Genomic DNA, 12,107 nt, shown 5'->3' with positions numbered 1-12,107 from the left:
AGTCCGACTGGTGGGTTAATTGGTCATTGTAAATAGTCCTGCGAATAGGCTAGGATTAAGATCAGTGGATTGCTGAGTGCCAGGGCTTGAAGGTTAGAAGGGCTAATTCTGTGCTGTATCTCAATGAAATAATAAAATATGAAGACTGGAAAATCACCAATATGATAAAGAAGAAAAATTGTGCAAATCAAAAGAATACCACTGAGAAAATAACTCTGTTGTTAAGAAGGTGCATTGGCCTTCATCAATCGTGGGATTGAGTTTAAGAGCTGAGAGGTAATGTTGCAGCTATATAGGACCTTGGTCAGACCCCACTTGGAGTACTGTGCTCAGTTCTGCTCACCTCACTACAGGAAGGATGTGGAAGCCATAGAAAGGGTGTAGAGGAGATTTACAAGGATGTTGCCTGGATTGGGGAACATGCCTTATGAGATTAGGTGGAGTGAACTCAGCTGTTTTTCCTTGGAGCGACGGAGGATGAGAGGTGACCTGATAGAGGTGTATAAGATGATGAGAGGCATTGATCGTGTGGATAGTCAGAGGCTTTTTCCCAGGGCTGAAATGGCTATCACGAGAGGGCACAGTTTTAAGATGCTAGGAAGTAGGTACAGAGGAGAATTCAGGGGTAAGTTTTTTACGCAGAGAGTGGTGATTGTGTGGAATGGGCTGGTAGCGATGGTGGTGGAGGCGGATACAATAAGGTCTTTTAAGAGACTCCTGGATAGATACATGGAGCATAGAAAAATAAAGGTCTATGGGTAACCCTGGGTAATTTCTAAGGTAAGGACATGTTTGGCACAGCTTTGTAGGCTGAAGGGCCTGTATTGTGCTGTAGGTTTTCTATTTTTCTATGTTCTAAAATGATTTGTAGACTCCTTGAAAGTGAGTTTGTAGATTGCCGAATCAGTTCACATTTGAGGTGAGTGAAGCTATCCGTGCAATTCAGGACCCACTCACCCCTCCTCCATCTGCCCGTCACCTCACTATCACCTCTCACCAGCGGTCTTGTGCCACTCCTTTCCTCCATCTCTTTATATTGGCTATTGCATCTTTAACTTTCAGTCCGGTATTAATCTGAAACGTCGACTGTCTACTTCCTTCTCAGATGCTCTCTGATCTGCTGAGTTCCTCCAACACCTCATTTTTCACTCAATATTTCAAATCTGCAGTCTCTTGTATCTCCATTATTGTATTGGAATACAAAGTTGAACAGCCCCATAGGGGAAGGAACATGCAGTAAGTTCAGCAGAGAGCAGATATCTTAAGGCACTGCTTAGAAAGCCAGAATGAGGAAGTGGGATAACCAGGGAGGGGGGAATTCACAGCTGAGAATTTTCAAATCGATACCTGAAGTCCAACTAATCCATCCTCCTTCAGATCAGAATGGAGAGAGTAGAGGATGAATTGACGTGCTTCTCCCTTCAATCACAGCCTGCTTACAGCTGGGAGTGTCCCAACTAGATTCCGTAATCCTGGCTCTGCCACAACTGCCAGGAGGGAAATGCCACTCCCTGGAAGTCTTGCTGCCCCCTTGGGAGGAGCTGGAGTCCCTGGTCCAAGAGCAGATGGTCACATCAATCGGAGTGTCAGACATGGACCGGGAGATGCTGGAGACATTTTGCCTAAATGTACAGGTGCGAACCCCCAAATTCTCCTTCTTACCTTGCTCAATTGTTGACACCACACTTCCACACACAGGGAAACATGTTTCTTAACACTACATGTCCCTTCCCATCTCATTCATTCTTTCTTCTCCCTTCTCCCATTGGGCAGAAGATACAAAGACTTGAGAACATGTCCCACTAGGCTCCAGGACAGCTTCTGTCCAGCTTTTATCAGATTCATGATCTATTTATCTATCAATCTCTCTCTCTATCTATCTATCTATCTATCATAACTGATAGCAGTTTTCATGTCCTGCACTGTACTGCTGCTGCAAAAAAACAAATTTCACATGTGAGTGATAACAAACCTGATTTTGATTCTGATTCTTGAATGCTCGTACACTGAAGATGAATTCTTGATTTCCCAGTCTACCTCATTGTGGTTCTTATCTGACTCCCTGCACAGTAGTTTCTCTGTAACTGAACCACTATGTTCTTCATTCTGTTTTTGTTGTTACTAACTTGATGCACGGAAAAAGCATTTCACTCTGTCTTGATGCATGGCATGATAATAAACCAGTTCCAATCTGCCACAGTGTGGTGGATAAATTTCTTCCTATGTGCCTAGAAATCTTGAACATTAATCTGTTATCAGAAGTTTGAATGGCAACTCTGGACATTTAGTAATCAAGTAAGATTAGAATAGATATAAAAAAGTAGTATCAATCATGCCAAAGTGCACTGATGATCTGGGGGAAGGAAATTTTCATCCTTACCTGGTCTGGCCAGGTACGCCAATAACATTGACTTTTAGCTGCCATTCATTTGATCATTCATTTGGTGATAATCTGTGGCAGTATCTGCTGTTGCAGAATTACTGTTGCTTTAAGGCTGACACAGAACCCTGAAGTCCCAGGCTGAGGATTAGGTACTTCCTTTCAACCACTCAGTTCATGAACCAACCATCATAAACTCTAATCTCTACCACACTATGGCAACACTATGATCACATAACACTAAAATAGACCTTGTTTCCTTTTTTATAAATTCTAATTGTGTTCTTTCTCGTATAAATTGTGTATAACTTATGTTTATGTTTTTTCTTGTACTGTAAATGTTGCTTATCTGATGCTGTGGTTCTATGATACTGTTGCAAGTTTTTCATTCCACTAGTGCTCGCATATTATTGTGCTTATGGCAATAAGCTCAATTTTGACTTTCATTACATCTATAAGAGACTGCTCTTTTGAAGGCTGCTAGTCCAGGCTGTATTGGCGCATGGTCTAGTGGATAAGGCATCAGTCTAGTGATCTGAAGGTCATTTGCTCGAGCCTCAGCTGAGGCAGCATGTTGTGTCCTTGAGCAAGGCACTTAACAACACATTGCTCTGCGACGACACCGGTGCCAAGCTGCTTGGGTCCTAGAGCCCTTCCCTTGGACAACATCGGTGGCGTGGAGAGGGGAAGGCTTGCAGCTTGGGCAACTGCCGGTCTCCCATACAACCCTGCCCAGGCCTGAGCCCTGGAAACCTTCCAAGGCGCAAATCCATGGTCTCATGGGACTAATGGATGCCTATATAAAGTCCAGGCTGTAGAGGCCCTTTATGTGAAAGAGGAGCTGAGCTCCTGACGCATTCCTTCAGTGAGGCTGCACTCAGGGAGGTGGAGTACAGACACTTACAACACTTATGATGCACCAAGAGGAGTACTTGAACCACCAGTGCTTCTGTGCTGTGTGCCCTCACGAGGCTCATGATTCCCAGTTCCCTCCCTACCCAGGATGATGCCCAAGCAAACCAGATCCCAGGTGTCCTGCCAGGGGTAGCTGTGAAGGCCAGCATGACAAGGGTTTAAGAGGCTCTTAGATTGGCACAGGAACGTGCAGAGAATGGAGGGATATCACTCATGTGTAGGTAGAAGGGATTTGTTTAGTTAGATGTTTAATTACTGGTATAATTATTTCACCACAGCATTCAAAGATTCAAAGTACATATATACAGAATACAACTCTGAGATCCATCCTGCCGCAGCCAGCCATGAAACAAAGAAACACCATGGAACCCGTTTTGAAAACATCAAACACAATGTGCAAAAAGCAAGGGGACAACACACAGAGTAGCAAACATCAAACCAGGAGTCCAGCGGTATTCAGTTCAATTCAGCACTGTGTCGCTAGCCCACTGCAGGCTGCACACACTGGTGCCCCAGTCCAAACTGCTCAAAAACAGCAATAAAAAGAGTAAACAGAATCTAGGAACACCTTAAAGTCCCTCAAAATAAGTCCACATCCTCGCCAATCAATCATTATCTAGTGAAGGGCCTGTTCCTGTGCTGTACTCTGCTATGTTCTGTGTCCTGCATTCTTCGCTCTGTGTTCTATGTTCTGCTACACTAACGATGCACAATAATTGCTGAGCTTGTCAGTACAAGCCACCTCATATCGTAGCTGGGACTTTACCTTCTTCTAATCAATGCCAAGAATGTCCACTTCCCAGGACTCAGAAGCATGAGAGACCATTTCTATGATGGTCCCTCATACAATAAGATGGACTCTTGACCTCATGATCGACCTTATTATAATCTTGGACCTTTTTTTCTACCTCCTCCACACTTTCTCTGTAGCTTTGACACTTTATATTCTCCATTGTTATAATTTTACCTTGTTCTACCTCAATGCACTATGTAATGATTTGATCTGTAGAAAGAGTATGCAAGACAATTTTTTTCACTGAATCTTGATACATGTAATCATAATAAACCAAATCTTATTCCAATTAGGCTATATTCCTGTATCATTACAGTTCACGTGTTTAGGTCCCATTCTAGTTTGGAGGAATAAGAAGATCTCATCAAAGCTTAGACATTTCTTAAAGCACTTGATAGGAAAAATCATTCCATCAACTGAGGGGTCTAGAGCAGGAGGAACAGTTTCAGAAACAAAAAGCAAAGAAAAATGCTGGAAATACTCAGCAGGTCAACCAGCATCCGTGAAGAGAGACAGAGTTAACATTTCAAGATTAAGCCCCTAGTCAACACATTCAGAATAAGCGGTAAGCGATTTCAGTATGAATCGGGGAGAAGGTTCTTCATGAAAAAAGAGCCCATAATTGGCTGGGTAGTAGGAGGGAGAGAGGTGTGGTGAATGAGTTGATAAGCATGTAGGGGTGGCAGTAAGGTTGTAGATGACACAATGATCAGTGGAATTATAGATACTAAAGAAGGTTGTTTGAGGATACAGTGGGTCATAGATCAGAGGGAAGGTTAGGTGGAGCATTGGCAGATGGAATTTAGTACAGATATCTGAGATACTTTGGGAGGGGAAATTCCACTAGGACGTGCTGTAAATGGCAGGATCCTTCGGAGCATTTAATTAAAGAGAGGCCTTGGAGAGCAATTTCATTGTTCTTCATAATGATGACGTGTGTAGACAATGCAGTAAAAATGCCATTTGGTACTCTTGCCTTCGTAGGCCAAGGCATGGAGTATAAGAGGTGTGACCACATGTTGCAGTTGTAATCTGAATTTAGGAGCATTATGCACAGTTCTGTTTGCCACACCACAGAAAGGATGTGGTAACAATGCAGTGCAGAAGAGATTCATCAGGAATGGCGGGCTAGAGGTTGTTTATGTTGGGTTGTTATTCACTGGAGTCTAAGGGGTGACTTTACGAGGCTTATAAGATTATGAGGGGGATAGATAGGGTAGGTAGAATCTTTTACGCAGGGCGGGTGAGTCTAGAACTGGGGAACAGGTTTAATATGGAGAGGAGCAACATAAATGAGATCTGATGGGTAAGTTTACACATGGAGGATGGTAAATGCCTGAATCAAATTGTCGACGCAAATGATTGAGGAAGATACAATTACAGTTTTTGAAAGGAATTTAGATCGAAATGTAGGGGTATATGGACAAAATGCAGGCAAATGGGAACAATATCATGCCTGCATGGATGGGATAGGTTGTAAGGGATTATTCTTGTGCTGTACAATGCAATGATCCTGTGATAAAAACATCCCCAAGCAAATCTGTACATACAAAGCAGCTATAGCTTCCATCATTATGTTGGCAAACATTTCCCATGGGTTTACGTTATCAAATGATGCTTGGTCAGTGAGGTGGGTTTAAGAAGCATCCTACAGGAGGCAAAGGCAAAGATTTATAGGAGAAAGGTTGCAGTCCGAGGCAAATGAAGCATGGCTGCCTATGGGGACCAGTTTTGTTCATGTATGGAGCTAGAGAATTTAGTACAGATTAAACACAAAGTAGGCAAAGACCTCAAAGCTAGTTACCACCTTCATTTTGTGAATTCACGGGGAGCTAATCCGCACGTCTCCCAAATGCGAAGTTACATTTCCAATTTATACAGTAAATCTAATCACACTAGGTTAGCCGGTCTCCAGACATTGTTTCCGGAATTTAAACATTAGCACAATACAATTGGTTCCTCATTGCTCAGAGTACCAAACAATCCTCTCAAATGCCTCACATTGCCTCTCAAATGATTCAGATGATTGGCACCTATACAATCGGGGGACTTTACTGATCTACTGTATAAAGGGGTAGACCCATTCTGTTTTTTTTTAAATCATGCTCTCCTCATGATTCTAACACCCACCCCCCCCCCCCCCCCCCCCCACCATCCTCAAGCTTAATCCCTTTCCTCGACATATGGCGAAGGTCAGGGCTGGTATAGGAATTATATGGGAGATTGCAAATGTGGGGAAATGGCTGAAACATAGGATGGTGGAGTCACAGAGTCAAACAACACAAGATATGCTCTTCAGCCCAACTCTTCCATGCCAGCCAAGAATTCCATCTCAGCTGGTCCCATTAGCTCATCTTTGTCCCTCTAAATCTTCCTATCCAAGTATCTAACAGCTTTTAAACTCAACTTAATAGATGTGCCTTGTCCACTTAGTCTGGCTGTTCATTCCATGTACTTACCATCCCCTGAGTGAAAAAGTTGACTCTCGGGCTGATAACCAAATTTCTCTACCCCCATTTTAAACCTATGCCCTCTAAATTACTGGTTCCCCAGCCATGTTAAAAAGACAGCTCACATTCACCTAACTATGTGCCAAATTACATAGAGCATGCAGGAGTTTTAAAGTTTCCTTTTATCAGATCAGTACTTGTAGGAGTTTTCAAATTGCCCGTTGAATTGCTGACATAAAATGAAAAGAATGCAGGATCAGGAAGGAAACCATGAAGATCTAAATCTCATGGGTTAATTGATGGGTCAGACAAACTAGCTTCCAGTAAAGCTGCAGAGAGCTCACACTACAAGGATGTGATGATGAGGCTTTACAAAGCATTGCTCAGACCACACTTGGAGTATTGTGAGCAGTTCTGAGCCCCTTATGTAAGAAAAAACATAGAAACATAGAAAACCTACAGCACAATACAGGCCCTTCAGCCCACAAAGTTGTGGCAAACATGTCCCTACCTTAGAAATTACTAGGCTTACCCATAGCCCTCTATTTTTACCTATCTAAAAGTCGCTTAAAAGACCCTATCGTTTCCGCCTCCAACACTGCTGCCGGCAGCCCATTCCATGCACTCACCACTCTTTGCGTAAAAAAACTTACCCCTGATATTTCCTCTGTACCTACTCCCCAGCACCTTAAACCTGTGTCCTCTTCTGGCAACCATTTCAGCCCTGGGAAGAAGCCTCTGACTATCCACGTGATCAATGCCTCTCATCATCTTATACACTCCAACGTGAACACGTTGGAGAGGGTCCAGAAGAGGTTTACGAGAATGATTCCATGAATGAAAGAGTTATCATATAAGGAACTTCTTACAGCTCTGAGCCTGTACTCATGAGAGTTTAGAGGAACGGGGGGGGGGGGGGGTGGATTGCATTGAAACCTATCACATATGGAAAGGCCCAGGTAGACTGGATGTAGAGAGGATGTTTCCTAGAGTGGAGGAGTCAGCTTCAGAATAGAGGGCTGTCCATTTTGACCAGAGATGAGAAGGAATTTTTTTAGCCAGATGGTGGTGAATCTGTGGAATTCATCACCACAGATGCCTGTGGAGGACAAGTCACTGGATATATTTGAAATGGAGGCTAATAGATTCTTGATTTGTCAGAGCATCGAAGGTTATGGGTCAAAGGCAGGAGGATGGGGTTGAGTGGGAAAATCAGTCAGCCATGATGGAATAACAGAGCAGGCTCTATGGGTCAATGGCCTAACGTTGCTCCTATTTCTTATGGCTTTATGGTCTTATTGTCAACATGTGCCTGAAATTGGCTGGAGATGTGGATGAGTTTTGGTCTACATCCATGGTCTGGTCTGACCAGATGGCCTTTACAGTGGAACAGCTTGTCAGCTAAAGAGTGGCCACTTGGACCAGGTACCAGATAGTTAGAATTTCCACCAACTGATAGTTCAAAGTCATACAGCGGAGAAGCAGACTATTTGGCCCATTATTCCCATGCTGACCATGTTAGCAGAAGGGTAGGTGAAAAACTGGGAAGAGAATTGAAATGAATGGGAAAAAAAGCAAGTGTGAATCTCACTGTTGCCAGCTGTCTTTTACAACTGTTCTAACCAAGGTTGTCTCTGCAGCAGGTCCAACCAAGCAGTTGCCAAGTCAACCTTGCTTCTTGCTGTGTAATACCACCTGAACTGACTGCATTCGCCAATGAAAACGGCATCCAATTGTTGACTCACAATGACCCTCCAGGTGAAATAACTAAAACTCTTCCTATTTGGCATCCTTCTCATTCTGCTCTGCTGTGTTGTCACTTTTGGATCAACTTGACAGAAGCAGGAGCACACTGTGGTCCAGGAGTTCATTGGTTCAAGCCCCACTTCAACACAGGGGTGGACGTACCCATGCACGATAAGTGAATTTGTACATTTCCTCTTGGAGGTGACATTGAGATTTTCAATTGACTCTGCATCTGCTGGGTCTACGGGATGCAGGGAATCCCACAGAAACTTGTGGAAGTCCACCATGATATCCTGGACAACATTCATAGAACATAAAGCAGTACATTTCAGCACTACAATAGTACACCACTGGCCCATGACTTAACACTATACTAATTCATCCAGCAACTAAATGCCTAATCTAAAGTAATCTCTTTTGCCTACACAATGTCTACATCCCTACACAATGTTTCTGCTTAGCTAAGAACCTGTTAAACACCTCTGCATATTTGCCTCTACACCAGTAACTCACCACCCTCTATGTGAAAAAATCTGCCCTACACACCTCCTTTGAATTTACCCCCTCACACCTTAAATGGGCATGCATTGGAACTGGACATTACGCCTCTGCTGTAAAGGGTTTAATCAATGTGGCTTGTGGATTAGACTCTGTAGTTCACACTGTGATGTGCTTCTGATTTCTGGTCACTCCTTTTTTTGTTGCTATTTGGGGCAATTTTGAATCAGGTCAGGCTGCAGATAGCCAACACTGAACTGAACTGAATATGCATGGACTCTTGATTCTGTGTTTTATATTCTATGTTTTTCACTCATCTTTTGTTGCTGTTTATGCAATTTCTTTGTGTGGGGTGTCAGCTGATGTTTTTCTTTGAACGGGTTCCTCTGTTTTTCTTTGTTTTGTGTGGGGAAGATGAATCTCAGGGTTGTATACTGCATACGTACTTGGATAACAAATATACTTTGAACTTTTGAATCTTTTAAAACTACTAGCTTTGTACGCTATGTGTTAGGTCTCCCTGCAGCCTTTAATGATCCAGGAAAAACTACCCAACCTCTTCTTGTAGCACAGGCCCTTTAAACCAGGCAGTACCCTGGTGAATCTCCTCTGCACCCTCACCGCACCTTCAGATCCTTCCTCTAGTGGGGCAATTATATACTCAAGATGTGACGTAACTGCAATTTAATGAAGCTGCAATGCAACCGAATGCAGATTAATCAGGCTGATTATCCTTTCAAGTTTACAGTGACCAGCAGCAACAGTGTAGAAGTGCCGATCAATCACGCTAGACTATATTATTGGAGCTTAGCCTTCTGCCTCTGAATCTCCCACCACTGCTCACTTAACATGTCCATCCCTGATTCACATGCCAAATCAGAAAGGCAATAGCCTCTTCATTCTTGAATTCATAATTCTGTACAACTTTTCTAAGTGAGGTTATCTCTGCTGCAGGTTCAACCAAGCAATTCCCAAGTAAACCTTGCCTCTTGCTGTATAATGTCACCTGAATTATCAACTTTATTAGTGAAAACCCATTTTTTTCTGGTGGATGGAGTATAGGTGCTCGGCAGAAAAAATGAAATCTCCCAGTGGCCACACATTTTAATCCCTCTTCTCATTCCCATTCCAACATTTCAATCCACGGCCTCTTCGACTGTTGTGATGAGGCTACACTCAAGTTGGAGGAGTAACAACTTATATTCTGTCTGGATAGCCTCCAACCTGATGGAATGAATTTTGATTTATCAAACTTCCGGTAAAGCCCCCCCTCACTTCTCTATTCTCCATCCCCTTTTCCCTCTCTCACCTCATCTCCTTGCCTGCCCGTTGCCTTCCTCTGGTGCTGCTCCCCCTTTTTCTTTCTTTCGTGGCCTTCTGTCCTCTCCTATTAGACTCCCCCTTCTCCGGCCCTGTATCTCTGTCACCAATCAACTTCTCAGCTCTTCATTTCACCCCTCCCCCCTCCCAGTTTCACCTACCACCTTGTGTTCCTTCCTACATCCCTCCCTCCCCCATCTTCTACCTCTGACTCATTATCTGTTTTCCTCCGGTCCTGCTGAGGGGTCTCGGCCCGAATCGTCGACTGTACTCTTTTCGGTAAATGCTGCCTGGCCTGCTGAGCTCTCCAGCATTTTGTGTGTGTTGCTTATTAATTCTTTCCATTATTTATATCATGGGTTAGGAGATTGCAATAATCTCTTAAATTTCTACAAAGTCCATCAATGTTAGAAATGATAATCTGCACCTGTTAGTATCAAATTTATATGATTATGTAGCCATTATTAAAACTGATATAAAATATTTTTATTCATTGAGTTATAGAGTACTACAGCATAGAAACAGCCTATTTGCCCCATGTTGTCCACACTGAGCTGATCTTCTGTCTCGTCCCACCTGCGTGTGGCAGGAATAGTGGGCCCCAAGGTTCAGTCATGTAGTACTAGCTGGTTTATATGGGAAACAATATTTCACTGAAGTTTTTCCCATAAGATATAGGAGCAGAAATGGGCCATTCAGCCCATTGAGTCTGCTCTGCCATTCAATCATGGGCTGATCCAATTCTTCCAGTCATCCCCACTCCCCTGCCTTCTCCCCATAACCTTTGAAGCCCTGCTATTCATCTCTGCCTTAAATACACCCAATGACTTGGCCACCACAGCAGCTCATGGCAAAAAATTCCACAGAGTTACCACCTTCTGACTAAAGTAATTTATCTGCATCTCTGTTCTAAATGGACGTCCTTCAATCCTGAAGTCGTGCTTCTTGTCCTAGAATCCGCGACCAAGGGAAATAACTTGGCCATTTCTAATCTGTTCAGGCATTTTAATATTTGGAATGCTTCTATGAGATCCCCCCTCATTCTCCTGAACTCCAGGGAATACAGACCAAGACGTTCCTCACATGGGAACCCTTTCATTCCTGGAATCATTCTTGTGAATCTTCTCTGAACTCTCTCCAATGTCAGTATATCCTTTCTAAAACAAGGAGCCCAAAGCTGCACACATTACTCCAAGTGTGGTCTCACAAGTGCCTTATAGAGCTTCAACATCACATCTCTGATTTTATATTCTCTACCTCTAGAAATGAATGCCAACAGTGCATTCGCTTTCTTCACAGGTTAACCTTTAGGGTATCTTGCACAAGGACTCCCAAGTCCCTTTGCATCTCTGCATTTTGAATTCTCCCCCCCATCTAAATAATAGTCTGCCCGTTTATATCTTCCACCAAAGTGCATGACCATATACTTTCCAACATTTTATTTCATTTGCCACTTCTTTGCCCATTCCCCTAAACTATCTAAGTCTCTCTGAAGGCTCTCTGTTTCCTCAACACTACCTGCTCCTCCACCTATCTTTGTATCACCGGCAAACTTAGCCACAAATCCATTAATACCATAGTCCAAATCTTTGACATACATCATAAAAAGCAACGATCCCAACACCGACCCTTGTGGAACTCTACTGGTAGCCAGCCAGAATAGGATCCCTTTATTCCCACTCTCTGTTTCCTGCCGATCAGCCAATGCTCCACCCATGCTAGTAACTTCCCTGTAATTCCATGGGCTCTTATCTTGCTAAGCAGCCTTATGTGTGGCACCTTGTCAAAGGCCTTCTGAAAATCCAAATACACCACATCTACTGTATCTCCTTAGTCTACCCTGCTTGCAATTTCCCCAAAGAATTGCAGTAGGTTTGTCAGGCAGGATTTTCCTTTCAGGAAACCATGCTGGCTTTGGCCTATCTTGTCATGTGCTTCAGGTACTCTGTAATCTCATCCCTAACAATCGATTCCAACAACTTCCCAACCACTGATGTCAGGCTAA

The 12,107-nt window shown here is 43.3% G+C and overlaps 1 protein-coding gene across 4 annotated transcripts in view; it reads left to right on the top strand.

Moving 5' to 3' along the window:
* LOC140740420 (glutamate--cysteine ligase regulatory subunit-like) overlaps positions 1-12,107 on the top strand; it is a 40,792-nt gene that overhangs the window by 22,211 nt on the left and 6,474 nt on the right. For 2 of the 4 annotated variants that reach the window (XM_073069565.1, XM_073069563.1), the window contains exons 5-6: positions 1,432-1,634; positions 8,179-8,296. In XM_073069565.1, coding sequence (XP_072925666.1) covers positions 1,432-1,634; positions 8,179-8,296 — 321 coding nt within the window. The remainder of the gene's footprint in view (positions 1-1,431; positions 1,635-8,178; positions 8,297-12,107) is intronic. The other 2 variants (XM_073069564.1, XM_073069566.1) reach the window with 2 other exon arrangements.

The sequence above is a fragment of the Hemitrygon akajei genome, chromosome 16 (assembly GCF_048418815.1).
Source record: "Hemitrygon akajei chromosome 16, sHemAka1.3, whole genome shotgun sequence".
In the NCBI taxonomy this organism is placed as follows: domain Eukaryota; kingdom Metazoa; phylum Chordata; class Chondrichthyes; order Myliobatiformes; family Dasyatidae; genus Hemitrygon; species Hemitrygon akajei.
This window is presented reverse-complemented; position numbering and strand designations above follow the sequence as displayed.